The sequence below is a fragment of the Panthera pardus genome, unplaced genomic scaffold, assembly GCF_024362965.1.
Source record: "Panthera pardus isolate Hobbes unplaced genomic scaffold, ASM2436296v1 HiC_scaffold_17, whole genome shotgun sequence".
In the NCBI taxonomy this organism is placed as follows: Eukaryota; Metazoa; Chordata; class Mammalia; order Carnivora; family Felidae; genus Panthera; species Panthera pardus.
Genome location: NW_026526732.1, coordinates 147,597,669 through 147,612,925, shown reverse-complemented (window position 1 = coordinate 147,612,925; position 15,257 = coordinate 147,597,669). Strand labels below are relative to the sequence as shown.

The 15,257-nt window shown below is 58.4% G+C and overlaps 1 protein-coding gene across 3 annotated transcripts in view; it reads left to right on the top strand.

The window, feature by feature from the left end:
- The window catches only part of ITPR3 (inositol 1,4,5-trisphosphate receptor type 3), a 67,146-nt gene that overhangs the window by 35,346 nt on the left and 16,543 nt on the right, over positions 1–15,257 (top strand). For all 3 annotated transcript variants that reach the window (XM_053905131.1, XM_053905132.1, XM_053905133.1), the window contains exons 12-31: positions 397–496; positions 578–738; positions 1,361–1,502; positions 2,989–3,150; positions 3,711–3,883; positions 4,474–4,593; positions 4,948–5,130; positions 6,032–6,283; positions 6,375–6,519; positions 7,068–7,209; positions 7,661–7,860; positions 9,065–9,194; positions 9,717–9,774; positions 10,877–11,042; positions 12,013–12,177; positions 12,261–12,335; positions 12,761–12,886; positions 13,540–13,662; positions 13,739–13,939; positions 14,891–15,142. In XM_053905131.1, the coding sequence (XP_053761106.1) occupies positions 397–496; positions 578–738; positions 1,361–1,502; positions 2,989–3,150; positions 3,711–3,883; positions 4,474–4,593; positions 4,948–5,130; positions 6,032–6,283; positions 6,375–6,519; positions 7,068–7,209; positions 7,661–7,860; positions 9,065–9,194; positions 9,717–9,774; positions 10,877–11,042; positions 12,013–12,177; positions 12,261–12,335; positions 12,761–12,886; positions 13,540–13,662; positions 13,739–13,939; positions 14,891–15,142 (3,076 nt within the window). The remainder of the gene's footprint in view (positions 1–396; positions 497–577; positions 739–1,360; positions 1,503–2,988; positions 3,151–3,710; positions 3,884–4,473; positions 4,594–4,947; positions 5,131–6,031; positions 6,284–6,374; positions 6,520–7,067; positions 7,210–7,660; positions 7,861–9,064; positions 9,195–9,716; positions 9,775–10,876; positions 11,043–12,012; positions 12,178–12,260; positions 12,336–12,760; positions 12,887–13,539; positions 13,663–13,738; positions 13,940–14,890; positions 15,143–15,257) is intronic.

Genomic DNA, 15,257 nt, shown 5'->3' with positions numbered 1-15,257 from the left:
GAGATTCAGATTGTTTTTCATTTCAGAAAGGTAATGATATTTCATAATCAGAGACAAGAGTGTTTCCGCTATGAAACACATACGTCTTGACACTAAGTGGGATAAATAGTCTAAGTGGTTCCATTTGTCCAAATGAGTCTTGGTTCCAAGTTTACAAACAAGCCGGTTTTGGGGAGTGCGGGTGAGGCACGTGGGCCTCGGTAAGGGCAGCAGGGGGCCTGGGGGCTGTCTGCTGGTCACTCTTCTCTGGCTTGGGCTCCTCGCCTGGAGGGGAGCAGTTTCCCTGTCCCGTGGGTGTGGAGTCAGGTGGCGATGTGGAGCATCGGGGGTAGAGCAGACAGCCGGGACGCGATCCGAGGCCCCATCCCCGAGCCCTGACCCTGGCCCCGCCTGTAGGAACTCCTATGTCCGGCTGCGGCACCTCTGCACCAACACGTGGATCCAGAGCACCAACGTACCCATCGACATTGAGGAAGAGCGGCCCATTCGGCTCATGGTGCGAGGCGCCCGGGGCTGGGGGGCTGGGGCTGGGGCCTTAGCTCGTCCCTGGGTGCCCTGCTGACCCCTGTCCCTGCAGCTGGGCACCTGCCCCACCAAGGAGGACAAGGAAGCCTTTGCCATCGTGTCAGTTCCGGTGTCTGAGATCCGGGACCTGGACTTTGCCAACGATGCCAGCTCCATGCTGGCCAGTGCCGTGGAGAAACTCAGTGAGGGTTTCATCAGCCAGAATGACCGCAGGTGGGCTGCAGGGCGGGGTCATCGAGGTCTCCTGAGAGGCCTTGTCCTCCAAGGGTCTGCTTTTCATGGACGAAGGAGTCACAAAGCAGAAACCGGGCAGGTGTGGCTGGGGTGGGGGAGACAGAGGTGGGGACTGGTTTCTGCAGGCCCTGGTGGACCCGGGCCCTTGCCTCACTGCTCGTGTACTGCCAGAACTAACCCTGATGATGGGTTGAGGCTCAGAGAGGTTAAGAGACTTGTCCATGGTCACACAGCTAATCAGTGGTGGGGCCAGGACAGAAATGTGGAGCCCTTCACATCAAACACCCTGCCTTGTGCCCAGTTGTTCCTTTCCAGACTGAAGTGTAACGAGATTCTTTGTTTTGGGGGCACTTTGGAATCCAGGGCGGGTGGGGCGAGGAGTGTGTTTTGAGAGCCATTTTGAGAGCCGTGAAGCTGGGGAGAGAAGTTGAAGGCTGATGATGGGCTCTGTGCTTTGGCCAGCAGGGTGGGCGGGTGACTCGATGAGAGCGTATTTCAGGCAGGGCTGGTTGCCCATGAGGGGCATGTGACGGGTGTGTCCCAGGGGTGTTTCCCAGGGTCGGTGCCTCACGCTTGTCATCCCTGGCGTCCCTTTGTGAAGGTTTGTCATCCAGCTGCTGGAGGACCTGGTGTTCTTCGTCAGCGATGTGCCCAACAATGGGCAGAATGTGCTGGACATCATGGTCACCAAGCCCAACCGGGAACGGCAGAAGCTGATGCGTGAACAGAACATCCTCAAACAGGTGCCTGTGCACAGGCGTGGGGAATGGGGCGGACCCCGTCTGGGACCTGCAGTGGCCTTGGGGACTGGGCCGGGTGTCCAGGACAGGAGCCATTCCCATCTGCAGTGGACCTTCTGTGTCTGCAGCTTCTCGTCACCCCCTTTTCCAAAATGAGTATTTGTTGAGCACTGACCGCGTACCAGTGCCCTTGGCTCAGTTGATCTTCTCCACCTGGGGGAGGTAGTATTATTATCCCCATGTTACCCGTGAGGAGACTGAGGCATAGAGGGTGGAGTAACTTGACTGAGAGTTTGCAGCTAGGAAGCAGCAGGGCCAGGATTTGAACTCAGGATGTTGGGTCTAGAACTTGTGCTTTTTTTTTTTTTTTTTTTTTTTTTAAGTAGGCTCCATGCCCAACATGGGGCTTTAACTCATGACCCTGAGATCAAGAGTCCCATGCTGTACTGATTGAGCCAGCCAGGTGCCCCCAGAACTTGTGCTTTAAAAATATTTTTTTCTCTGGGGCACCTGACTTACTCAGTGGAGCACACGACTCTTGATCTCGAGGTTGTGGGTTTGAGCCCCGTATTGGGTGTGGAGATTACTTTAAATATTCTTTCTAAATTTTTATTGTGAAAACGTTCAAATATGAGAAAGTACTGAAAGAATAGCGCAGTGAACACACTACAACCACTGCCTGAATGCACTTGTTACCATTTTGCCGGTTTGGCTTTACGTAACCATGCATCTATACATCTGTCCCTCCGCCCATGCGTTTCCAAACAGGGCGCACCTCACCCCTAAGTTTTCCAGTGTGCATCTCCTGGGATAAACACAATACTGTCATCACACCTAAGAAAATTGGTAATAGTGCCCAATCCATATCAAGTTTCCCTACTTTTCACCCAAAATGTTCTTTTAAAGGTTTTTTGTTGTTGTTGTTTCTTTTGAAGCAGGATCCAATGAAGGTTTTCTCATTCCATATGGTTGCATTTCTTTGGTTTCTGTTCTAGAACAGAACCCTCACCCAATCCCTGCCTTTAAAAATTTTTAAATTACATTAACATTGTTTTGATGAGGCAGGCTGTGTCCGCCCTCCACAATAACCACAAGCTCCTGGAGAAGCACATTACTGAGACCAGAGGTGGAGACCTCTGGCCACACCGGCCTGACCTGCCTTTTCTCTTAACCTGAGACCCCTGAGCTGTGGCAGCCCTGAACTCTTCCCCCAGACGCTGAGCCTAGTCCAGGATCTGAGCTGGGACTAGTCATGTGAGGATGGGTGGGCTTAGGCCAGCATTGGAATCCTGGCCAGGAGAAGGGGGTGAGAGCTGGAAGAGGGGCCCTTGATGGGGGCTTGGAGGTCTCAGTCCAGCTTCAAACCAGCTTTGGGGTTCATGGTGGTGTGGCTTTGGGGCATAGTGAGTTTGGGGCTGAGGGTTTCTGGGATAATGAGGGTTGCAGGCAGGTATAGGGGGATCCCTCCTCATTCTCTCTGCCCTTCCAGATCTTTGGCATTCTGAAGGCCCCTTTCCGTGACAAGGGGGGTGAGGGCCCCCTGGTGCGGCTGGAGGAGCTGTCAGACCAGAAGAATGCCCCCTACCAGCACATGTTCCGCCTCTGCTACCGGGTGCTGCGGCATTCCCAGGAGGATTACCGTAAGAACCAGGTGTGCTGCTCGCCCTGGCCTGAGCCTTCCTGGCCCCGGGGGTCTCCCCACGCACCTGCTCACTGGCTTGCTCTCTTGCTCACTCCTGCTTTTGTTCGTTCAGCAAATATTTTCTGAGGCACGCACACGCTGCATGACAGGCACCGTTTTAGGCCTGGGGATACCGTAGGGAACCAGGCGACCCGGCCAGCTTCATGGGTGTGCAGAGAAGGACCTCGAGCTGGCTTTAATGCTCTGCGGTTGCCATCTTGAAATTCTCAAATTTTGAAGAAGGGTCCTGCTATTTCGTTTTTGCACAGGGCCCCACAAATTATGTAGCCGGTCCTGCCCGATAATTTCCTCCCCTGTGGAGGCTTCACTCTGGTAGGGAGACAGGCTGGGAGCTGAAGAACTAGATTACATAAACCTACTCTTCTGCCCGGTGCCAGTTTCCTCTCCCAGACTGCCACCTTGCCAGGGTCGGGGTCCCCCGCCTGTGGGAGGGACCCCTGTCTCCAGGGCTAGGGCGGGGTGCTGGAGCAGAGCTGGGCTCCCCACGACTCAGCCCGTCTGTTCCCCAGGAGCACATCGCCAAGCAGTTCGGGATGATGCAGTCCCAGATCGGCTATGACATCCTGGCAGAAGACACCATCACTGCCCTCCTGCACAACAACCGCAAGCTCCTGGAGAAGCACATCACCAAGACGGAGGTGGAGACCTTCGTCAGCCTCGTACGGAAGAACAGGGAGCCCAGGTGAGCCCGCCCACCCCCCCACCACCCACCCTCCACCCTCTCACTGCACCTATGCCCTTCTCCTTCCCAGTCCTCCGGGGGCACAGAGTCCGCTGCAGCTGCTCATTACGAATAGTGAAAAACTATTGCCTCCATTGGTAAATTGCCACCTCTCTGAGGCCCTGGCCTCTGCAGCCCCTCTCTGGGACCCCTCCCAAATTTGGCCCAATCTAACAACAAGAGGGTCAATGCCTGGTATAGCAGAAGGCCCAAGACCCTTCTCTGGTGACAAAGTCGGTGCCCGTATTGAACCAGTTGTTAAATATTTTGAATATCACTCCTGTCCTTGTGCCTCCTTTACCCTGACCCCTTGGACCCCCAGCTACTCTCCCCCGCCTGCCCAGGGTGATCAGGGTGATGCCCATGACTGTCTCTCCTTGGGCAGCTGGGAGTCCATCGTGCCCATACCCCAAGCTTTGGGGTAGGAGCAGAAGCAGTAAACCGGTTTTAGGGAGCCGGTGCCGTCCGCTGGGGAAGGAGGACGTTGGGCTTTATCCCCACCAGGGACCAGCCTCTGAGCCCCCTGGCCCTCCTTGCTGTCACCACCCCAGGTTCCTGGACTACCTCTCTGACCTGTGTGTGTCCAACCACATCGCCATCCCTGTCACCCAAGAGCTCATCTGCAAATGTGTGCTGGACCCCAAGAACAGTGACATTCTCATCCAGACTGAGTGAGCCATTGCGCTGCCTCCTGCCCACATCCAGGGCTCCGCCTCGCCCTGCTCCTCAGCCGCCTTGGAGCCTGGGCCCCGTCCGCTAGAACTGACACCCTCGTGGTCTGCAGACATGTGCCCTTGCCTGCTGGGTGCCCAGCCCTGTGCTGGCGCTACGTGAGGAGGGAGGCCTAGGGGAATGAGCCGGATCCTTTGTCCTCGAGAAGGGCGTGGCCTGAGGAACTTGTCTGAGCTGGCACTCAGCCAAGCTCCAGGAGGGGTCCGTGTGGCTGGGCATGCTCGGGGAGGGCTGTGGGCACGGAGTCCGGTCCCAGCCCCCTGCTCCCTGTGATGGGTGGCCCTGGTTTGCAGGCTGCGGCCGGTGAAGGAGATGGCCCAGTCCCACGAGTATCTGAGCATCGAGTACTCAGAGGAGGAGGTGTGGCTCACTTGGACCGACAAGAATAACGATCACCACGAGAAGAGCGTGAGGCAGCTGGCCCAGGAGGCGCGGGCCGGCAATGCCCACGACGAGAACGTGCTCAGCTACTACAGGTGCGTCCGGGGCCAGCTCCTTCCCCTGCTTCGTGCCGTGCTACCTGTGCCCTTGGGCCTTCTCAGAAGGCCTTCAGCCAGTCCCTGCTGGGGGATGAGCCCCAGCAGCCTTGCAGCCTTCTTCAGGGAGGCCGAGTGAGGGCAACTGTGTAGCTAAAGAGCTCAGCACAGTGACTGGGCCTGAAAGAAACCGAAACCTGTCTCCAAACGTATTGATTTAGAAAATGAGATACTGGGTAACACGTATCAAATGCGGGCCATGTACCAGGCACTGTTCAAAGTGACCTGGCCACTCACTGATGCCCCACCGTAACCCTGTGACTATTGTCACCCTCGAAGTTGGAGCGACAGCACAGAGAGGTAAAAGAACTTGCCCAAGCTCACACATCCTTAGTGGTGGGCCATCTGTCGCCAGGGCCCACGGCAGGTAACGCAGGGCTCTGAGCAGGAAGCCGAGGGCGTGCCGCCACCCTGGGGCAGAGCAGTGTCGCCTGCAGCCGCCATTTCTGTAGCTCTCACATCCCGGGCTCACACCCTGCACCCCCCGCTCTGCCCAGGCTGGTCCCCCTACCGCACTCCCCTCCCCTTCCTCTCCCGGCCCGTCACTCAGCCAGCCCTCTTTTTTGTGAAGACCTGGGCTGGCTGAGCCAGGAAGTGCTTTCCTCCTTTCCTCCTCAGCAAGGAGCAGGGAGAGCTGCAAATACGCAAAACTCCAGGCTGTTTTCCCTTTCACCGTGCTCACTCAGAATTGTGTCCTTCCTATTATGTGGGCAGATGCCTGGTTTGACCTACGTCCCGTTACCACTTTCCCAAATTCTCAACCTGCTCAGGTCCAACTGCTAGTAGCCCTCGCTGGCCCCTGCCTGCCGTGTCCTCACCCTCCACCCTGCCCTCCCTGCAGGTACCAGCTGAAGCTCTTTGCCCGCATGTGCCTGGACCGCCAGTACCTGGCCATCGACGAGATCTCCCAGCAGCTGGGTGTTGACCTGATCTTCCTGTGTATGGCAGACGAAATGCTGCCCTTTGACCTACGCGCCTCCTTCTGCCACCTGATGCTGCATGTGCACGTGGACAGGGACCCCCAGGAGCTGGTCACGCCTGTCAAGTTCGCCCGCCTCTGGACTGAGATCCCCACAGCCATCACCATCAAGGAGTGAGATGGGTAGGGGAGGGTGGGCCAGGCGAGCGAGGCTGGGGTGGGAGGATCTCTCGGACCCTCATGCCTCACTGCCTCCGCCCCCCAGCTATGATTCCAACCTAAACGCCTCTCGAGACGACAAGAAGAACAAGTTTGCCAGCACCATGGACTTCGTGGAGGACTACCTCAACAATGTGGTCAGCGAGGCGGTGCCCTTTGCCAATGAGGAGAAGAACAAGCTCACCTTTGAGGTTGGCTGGGCAGGGGGGTGAGGGGGCTGGCGCTTGGCGGGGGGCTCTGGCGGGGGGATCCTCACTAGGCCTCAGTTGCCCCCTGGGGTGCGTTGGGGGCTCCATGACCCCCACCTTTCCTCAGTGCCCCAGCCAGTTCAGGGAGACTGTGTGGACCAGTGGGATTCCCCAAGTGGGAGGCTTCTCCCCCTGCTACCTGGGAGAGGGCTGGCTCCCCCTCGTCCACGCACCCCTTCAGCCCCACCTGGCTCATAGGTGCCTGTGAGGAGCTCCCCGCCACCTTCCTGCATTTCCGCTCTATCCCCGCCGCCCCCCCCCCCACCACAGTATTCTTCCTTGTAGGCCTCACTTCCTTATCAGCCCACTAGGGCACAAGGGTGGCTGTGTCCAGGCTCCCAGAGATCCTGCCTTTACCCAAGAACTTAGTCACACTCTCATTACACCTGCTCAGCCCTACCTTCCCGCCCTGGCCCCGCCCTTCACGAGGCCCCGCCCCACCCACCTCGGCCCCGCCCCACTCACCTCGGTCCCGCCTCCTCCTCCCGCAGGTGGTCAGCCTGGCGCACAATCTCATCTACTTCGGCTTCTACAGCTTCAGTGAGCTGCTGCGGCTCACTCGCACTCTGTTGGGCATCATCGACTGCGTGCAGGGGCCCCCGGCCATGCTACAGGCCTACGATGACTCAGGCGGTGAGGCTTTGTGGCCAGACCCCCACCCCTGGCGTTCTCCATCTCCTCCTAGTGCCAGAAGTCCTCTGATCAACACCCTGTGCAGCCTGCCTCCTGGCCTCTGCTGGACCAGAGGGGGTCCTGTCCAGGCTCTGTGGAGACCCCGGGGCCTGGGGGCGTTGCCTTCCAAGGCATCTTGGTCTTGAGGGGAGATGATGAGGGAGGAGGGGAGACACACAGGCCCTGCCTGAGGGGCCCCCTGTCAGATGGGGAAGGTGGGGGAGAACAGCCCTGCCATCTATTATCAGATGGCCGCCTTTGCCCTGGCCATCCCTTCTTTGCCCAGATTTGGCTTAAAGCTCACCTCCCCCAGGAAGGCTTTCTGGGTTAGCCCTGCAGCTGACGGAGAGAGTCAGACCGAGGGGTCCTGCTGTGCGCCCCCTGTGATCCCCATGTGCTTCCCACTCCGCAGGCAAGAACGTGCGGCGGTCCATCCAGGGTGTGGGCCACATGATGTCCACCATGGTGCTAAGCCGAAAGCAGTCTGTCTTCGGCGCCCCCAGCCTGCCTGCTGGCTCTGGTGCCACTGAGCCACTGGACCGAAGCAAGTTTGAGGACAATGAAGACATTGTGGTGATGGAGACCAAGCTGAAGATCCTGGAAATCTTGCAGGTGGCTGGGCCAGAACAGTGGTGGGAGGTGTTGGGAATAGGGCAGGAGAGGGGAGCCTGGGACAGGAAGGTTGGTGGGGTGAACTCCCACTCAGATTATAAGATCCAGTACTGGAGGGCTCCATAGTGATCGGCTGTGTAGCCCAGTGGTTCTCAAAGTGTGGTCCTTGGACCAGCAACCTCAGCCTCACCAGGGAACTCAGAAATGCATGTTCTCGGGCCCCGCCCCAGACCTACGGACCAGAAGCCTCTGAGGCAGGCCCACGGTCTGTGCTGTGACAAGCCCCCCGGGTGATTCTGGGGTGCACCAAGGCCTAGCTCCGTCCCTCCATTGTACAGATGAGGAAAGGAAAAGGGGGAGGGAACTTTCCCGCCATCACACAGAGATTCTGAAGCAGAGCTAGAGTCTTAAGAGCCATTTCCTGGTGAGGCAGATATAGTCTTTCCTGCTCTGAGTCTTGTCTGAGACCCCCTAGTAACACTTGGAGAAGGGGCTGGTAGGATCCCAAGGAGTGGTTGCTTGCTTTTGCCTTATTGTCAGCAGAGGACGGGAAGGGTAATACAATGACCTGCATGGGGACCCAGTCTGGGCAAGGCCTGGTCAGGGGATTCAGAGGAGGGGAGTCAGAGGAGGGGGATTCTGATTCATCTAGGGGCTAAGGGCTTCCAGATCTGTGTTCTGGGGTATGGCCAGAAGCTCTCTGTGCCCCATAAGGATAGAGGCCAGTCAAGGGTGTCCTCAAACCTTGTGTCCTCACCCCCTGGCCCACAGTGGCCTCTCCTGCTCCCCTTCAGTCTTCAATTCTCCACCCGCCTGCCCCCCCAGCCCCAGGCAGAGCAAGGTTGGAGGATGAGAGTCGGCCTCTGGTCCTGGGGAGCTTCCTTCTCTTTCCTGTCAGTATCTTGCCTGGGAAGGAGGGGCTGAGTGGGCTGGGACGGGGCAGGGGGTGTCTCTGCCTAATTTGGAGAGGAGGTGTCATCCCTCATCACTGGGTCAAGAGTGGAGGAGAGGGCGCCCTGGACCTCCCTGGGGAGAGGAGTCTCGATTTTTTAGGTTGTGATAATGCTGGAGCATCTGGAACGTCTATGCTGAGATACCCAAGTGCTAGAGCTCATTCAGGGTACCACCTTCCCCCCACCCCCGGGGCACAATTGGCCCTCCGACCTCAGTCCAATCGCCACCCCGTCCCTCCCCACTTCTCCAGTTCATCCTCAATGTCCGCCTGGATTACCGCATCTCCTACCTGCTGTCCGTCTTCAAGAAGGAGTTTGTGGAGGTGTTTCCCATGCAGGACAGCGGGGCCGACGGCACAGCCCCGGCCTTCGACTCCACCAGTGAGCCCCCACCGCTGCCTTCCCCACCCCTGCCTTCCCCCGCTTTCAGGCTGAGGCTATGTGACTCGCCCAGGGGTACACATCAGTGGGGTGGAGGCTGAGGGAGACCTTGGGGCTGGATCCCCAGCCCTGCCTCTGTTTCCCAACCTGCAAAGGACTTTCCTCCCTAGTATCTCATTTATTTGCCACGGTAAGAGGCAAAGGCAGAGATCATCGTCTCTATTTCCCAAATGGAGAAACTGAGGCCCGTATAGAGGGGCGGGGACTTGCCTCAGGTCACAGCCAGTCAGAGGCTGAACCAGACCAGGACCCAGGTCTCCGGATGCCCAGCTCAGAACCCTGCTCACCCCTGCAGGGCGGTGGGGCTGCTCTGGGAAGGAGCACGCAGGTGGGGCTGCTACCCAACAAGTGCAGGGAACAAGGTGGTTTGGGGACCTGCCTGCTCCCTCCCCCTGTGATCCTTATCTTTCCTTGGCACGGACCGGCCACCTGCCCCCATCTGCCCACTCTTGCTCCCCACAGCTGCCAACATGAACCTGGATCGCATCGGGGAGCAGGCGGAGGCCATGTTTGGAGTAGGGTGAGGCCAGAGTTGAGGTGGGGGGTTGTGTGTGGGGTTGGGTGGGTGATGCTGACACCGGTGTGAGAACCCCCCTCTTGGGGTCTCCAAGGCTGGGTTTCCCAGGTCTGGGGCTGGCCCCTCCTCCTGGGTCATACTCCCCGCAGCCCCTTGCCGGGCTCTGCGGCAGGGGTCTCCTTGGCTTTGTGCGTTTGCCCTGTCAGGCCTCCCCGGCCCCAGTGATACAGGGGCCGCTTGGACCTTAGTGTCATCTTGGTCATTCCCCTGCCCTCACCCAGGGCTGTTGTGCTCCTGTTTGTGCATTGGGATTTGGACCAGGTAGCTGGAGGGGAGCAGGGGGAGGTGGGGGGATAGCCCGCTGTACAGAGGGCTGGAGGGGGAGGGCTCCTTCTGGGGGTTGGGGCTCCTAACCATTTCCACGCCACACTCTTGGGATCTAGCGAAGCCTTTGGACCCCTGCTCAGCATGGCATTTTTAAATTCATAAAATAAAGCACGTGAATTACAAAGGAAAGCAAGTGCTTTGAGATACAGCTATCAAAATATTGAAGAAAACAAATTAGACACGCCAGTTAGATATGGGCCTTTTTATTAACACATTAGGTAACAAACTGGGCCAGGGCTATAATTAGTACCACGATTTCCAAGTGGCAATGAACGTACCTGGCATTTCGCGATTTCTGTAACACCCATAAGGTGATGTGAAAACATCTGTGATTTGTAGTGGTGACCGAATCACAGGTAGTGCTGATTTTTTTCTCACTGAAGGAAATGCTGCATTTTTAGTTAGAGGTTGGTAAAACCAAAGCCGTGGATTTTGCCCGCCCTCTGTCCACGGCCCCGGCCAATCTCTGCGAGTCCCTGGGGGGTGTCTGTGGGTCCCGTGTGAAGAGTCGCCGCTTCGGCTGCTTAATCCAAGGGAACCCGGGGATCACTCAGGGAGCTCAGGGCGTTGGCTGTTTACAAACTGGTGAGAAACCATCACTGCTTTCAGCAAGTATTGCACTGGGTGCTGCCTCTGCCGAGGGTGGGCGGGGAGCACGCTTTTCCCTTCGGCCGGCAGGGAGCTCACGGGCCGCCCGTTCCCCTCGCCTGTGCTGCAGGAAGACAAGCAGCATGCTGGAGGTGGACGACGAGGGCGGCCGCATGTTCCTACGGGTGCTTATCCACCTCAGCATGCACGACTACGCGCCGCTGGTCTCGGGGGCCCTTCAGTTGCTCTTCAAGCATTTCAGCCAGCGCCAGGAGGCCATGCACACCTTCAAGCAGGTGCTGCTCCTGTCTGAGCCCCCTTGCCCTTGGGGAGGGGGAAGGAGGCCCAAGGGGGCTTCCCCGGGGGGGTGGCCAGAGGACCACCTGGCCCCGGCACCGAGCAGGCAGGTGTGCTGGCCGGGCGCTGGCCTGTGCTGGGCACCGGGGGGTTGACCGTGACGTAGATGCTCACAGCTCAGGGGAAGTTCAAGATGCTTCTCTGGGGTTCTTGGCCTTGCTGAGCTCCTTAAAGGTGAAGGCCAAGTCTTGGGCCATCTTTATTCCCTCTCAGCCTGACTCAAGTCCTGTCACTTTTTATGATGTGGATGGCACTTTATAGTTTAACAAGCTACACCACGTGCACGTTTGCTAAGTGCTTCAAATCACGCCCGGCGTGCAGTCAGCCCTCACTAAGGTGACTGGTTGTGTGCTCGCCATGTCGTGTGGTCTTGACAGCTCCCTGGGAAACGGGACTGGCATTTAGCGAGGGTGTGCCAGACACTGAGCCTTGGCCTCATGTTAATGGAATTCTCGGGGCAGCCCTGGCAACGTGGTTACTACTCGCCTGTTTTTTTAGAGGGACATTGAGGCCCAGGAAGCTTTCCCTCCTTACCCACTGACCAGAGCGAGTGAAGTGGGAGCCGAGGTTCAGATCCCTCTTTCAGCCAGCATTCAGTGATGCCAGGATGCTTTGTCCTGCATTTGGGGTCCGAGTGACCAAGTGACAGGCCTTCTCAGCACAAGTCAATGAGTCGCTGAAGCCAGGTGATGGGGCAGCTCATGCCAAGGAGTGCAGGGAGGCCTTCGGCCATCAGGGAAGGCTTCCTGGAGGTGGTGGACTATGGCAGAGCCATACACATTGAGTGGGAGCAGAGGCACAATGGAGATGCCAGGACCAGAGGCCGGGGCATCAGGCACCGGGGTTCTTTGCGAGGCGGTGGACCTGGGGGCACCCGTCTCACCAGGCAAGCCTGCCTTCAACCTGCAGGTGCAGCTGCTGATCTCAGCTCAGGATGTGGAGAACTACAAGGTGATCAAGTCAGAGCTGGACCGGCTGCGGACCATGGTCGAGAAGTCGGAGCTATGGGTCGACAAGAAGGGCAGCAGCAAGGGCGAGGAGGTGGAGGCAGGTGCTACCAAAGACAAGAAGGAGGTGAGCGAGGTCGTGGGGAGCTGGGGAGACAGGGCTTCCAGCGAGGGCGGGGCCTGGCTGACCCCCATTCCCTGTGTCCGCAGCGGCCCACAGACGAGGAGGGCTTTCTGCACCCACCTGGGGAGAAGAGCAGTGAGAACTACCAGATCGTCAAGGGCGTGAGTGGCTGGGGGCCCCGAGGACCCCCTGGAGGCTCTGGGGCCTGGCCTCTCCCGCCTCCCCACTCTGCCGGCCACCGGTCCTCAAAATTGACATCCTCTGGCTTTTCCTGTGCATTAAAAACAGCCCTGCCGAAGTCCAGATGGCATTATTTTAAAGCTGAAGGAATTTAATGAAATTCCATTTCACAGTCATATTGTTCTATTTACTTTTATGGGTGGGATTGAGTTTTTAGTGCTTCCCTGCCTCGTTGCAGTGATCTGACTCCGTGACCACAGCCTCCTTCCCCCTTCCTGTCCCCAGCGTGAGCTGGGACTTGGCTGGGGTTGGCCGGGGACTCCGACCAGCCTGAGCGGGGCCCTGGGTGGAGGGGGAGCTTGAGGAGGAGGGGAGGGGCTCTGGGCTCACCCCCCACCCTCCCCAGATCCTGGAGCGGCTGAACAAGATGTGCGGTGTTGGGGAGCAGATGAGGAAGAAGCAGCAGAGGCTGCTCAAGAACATGGACGCCCACAAGGTCATGCTGGACCTGCTGCAGATCCCCTATGACAAGGTGACCTCTCATCCCCCGGGCAGCTTCACCCTGAACCCCAGTCTAACCCAAACCGCACCCTAATCCCTGATGCTAACCTAACCCTGACTCTTGACCCCGACCCCAGCTTCTGTTTCCCTCTCTGGCTTCGTCCTGATAATCTCAGCTTCACTGTAACCTTTGGCCAGCCTCCCCTTGGTCCATGTGACCCCGGCCTCCCCTTGACCCATGATGTCAGCACAGGCTGACCCCTGACCCATGACCCCTCATACTGACCCCTGACTTGGATTCCACACCCTGGCCTCGCTCTGCCCTCCTACCCCGACCTGGTCCCTGACTCCAAATTGAGCCTCATTTCAACCTTTGACGCCCACACCTCCCCTTGACCGACCTTGATCTTGATACGTCTCAAGCCTCACACTGACTCTTGAGCCTGACACCATCCCAGCGTTCACCTGACCCTGACCCCTCAGCCTTGCTTCCCCGCTCCAGCCTCGCCTCAGCCGCTGACCCTCAGCCCCTCACACATTTCCTTGTCCTGACCTGGAGGCCCAGCTTTCACCTTGAACCTGGCCTCCTTGTGGTCCCAATCCCGAGCCCCGATCTGCCCCCACACCCGTTGAGCTCAGGCACCAGGCCCGGCCTCACCTCGTTCCTCCCCTCTCCGTGCCCAGGGTGATGCCAAGATGATGGAGATCCTGCGGTACACGCACCAGTTCCTGCAGAAGTTCTGCGCGGGGAACCCCGGCAACCAGGCCCTGCTGCATAAGCACCTGCACCTCTTCCTCACACCAGGGGTAAGGACGCCAGGTGGAGGCGGCTGGGTGGAGCGGGGCCCAGATCCCCCTTTCTGACGGATGCCCTCCCCGCTAGCTCCTGGAGGCAGAGACCATGCAGCACATCTTCCTGAACAACTACCAGCTGTGCTCTGAAATCAGCGAGCCCGTGTTGCAGCACTTCGTGCACCTGCTGGCCACGCACGGGCGGCACGTTCAGTATCTGGACTTCCTGCACACCGTCATCAAGGCCGAGGGCAAGTACGTCAAGAAGTGCCAGGACATGATCATGACGGAGGTGAGGACGAGGCCGCGGGGCGCATGGGAACTCATGGGTGGTGGCCACAGAGAGGGAGCGCTCAGGAGGCAGGGCCCGGAGTTGGAGGAGTCAGGCAGTGGGGTCACGAGAGGAACGCTGAGGGTGCTGGAAGGAGGAGGGAAAACTAAGGTCAAAGAGGCCGGTCTAGTAGAACTCAGACAACAGGCCTGAAAGAGCTCAAACACGCATTCCTTTGTTTATCCTTCTATTATCATGTACTTAAAAATCATGAAGCACCTGTTCTGTGCACATGGGGGAAGGCACTGGGGTGTGAGCTCAGGGCGGGGGACCACATCCTTCGTACACGGGCCCCAGCATCGGGCACATCGTGGGTACACAGTAGGCCCGTTACCTGAAGGTATGAAGGGTCGAGGGCTGAGTCTACATCTGGAACAGACGTGGACTCTGCCCTGGAGCCTCTTACCGCATGGTGTGGGGGCAGGGGAGAAAGGAGCCCGTGAAGTGAGATGAGGGACCTAATAAACGAGACGCCCTGTGCTGGAAGTGCTGTGCGATGCGAATTATGAGTTGCTGTTATTATATTACTGTCAATAACATAATTGCTGACACGAGAGGATGCGGCATGTGCTCTGTGAGCCTTTAAATTACACAGTGTGGGAGCACTGGTGGGGGTAGGGGGGGTGAGCCAGGCAGGGGTGGGATTCGCAAGGGCTTCCTGGAGGAGGCACCTCTGAAACATGCCTAGGTGGGACTTCTTTCCTTAGGGGAGGAGGGGGGCACTTTCTGGGTCCAGGGTTCGGCCCTGATGGCAGAGGGCCCGAAACATTAGCCTACGGCCTCGAGGGCCAGGCAGGGGGGCGGTTTCCTGAATGTCAGGTGAGGGCTGAGGTCAGAGTCCCCATCTCTCTCGGGTAAACCTAGGGCCTGCTGGACTCAGGGGGTCTGATGGGGCACCCCTCCTGCCTTCAGCTGACCAATGCAGGTGACGACGTGGTCGTGTTCTACAATGACAAGGCCTCACTGGCCCACCTGCTGGACATGATGAAGGCTGCCCGGGATGGTGTGGAGGACCACAGCCCCCTCATGTATCACATCTCCCTGGTGGACCTGCTGGCTGCCTGCGCCGAGGGCAAGAACGTCTACACTGAGATCAAGTGCACCTCCCTGCTGCCCCTGGAAGACGTGGTGTCTGTGGTGACACACGAGGACTGCATCACCGAGGTCCTCTGGGGACTGGGAGAGGTGGCTGGGGTGGGGGAAGGGTAGAGCCAGGCCTAGGCAGCCTTTCAGTCTTGCCATGGCAGGGCAGGAAGAGGTTGGTGAGGGAAGTGGGGGA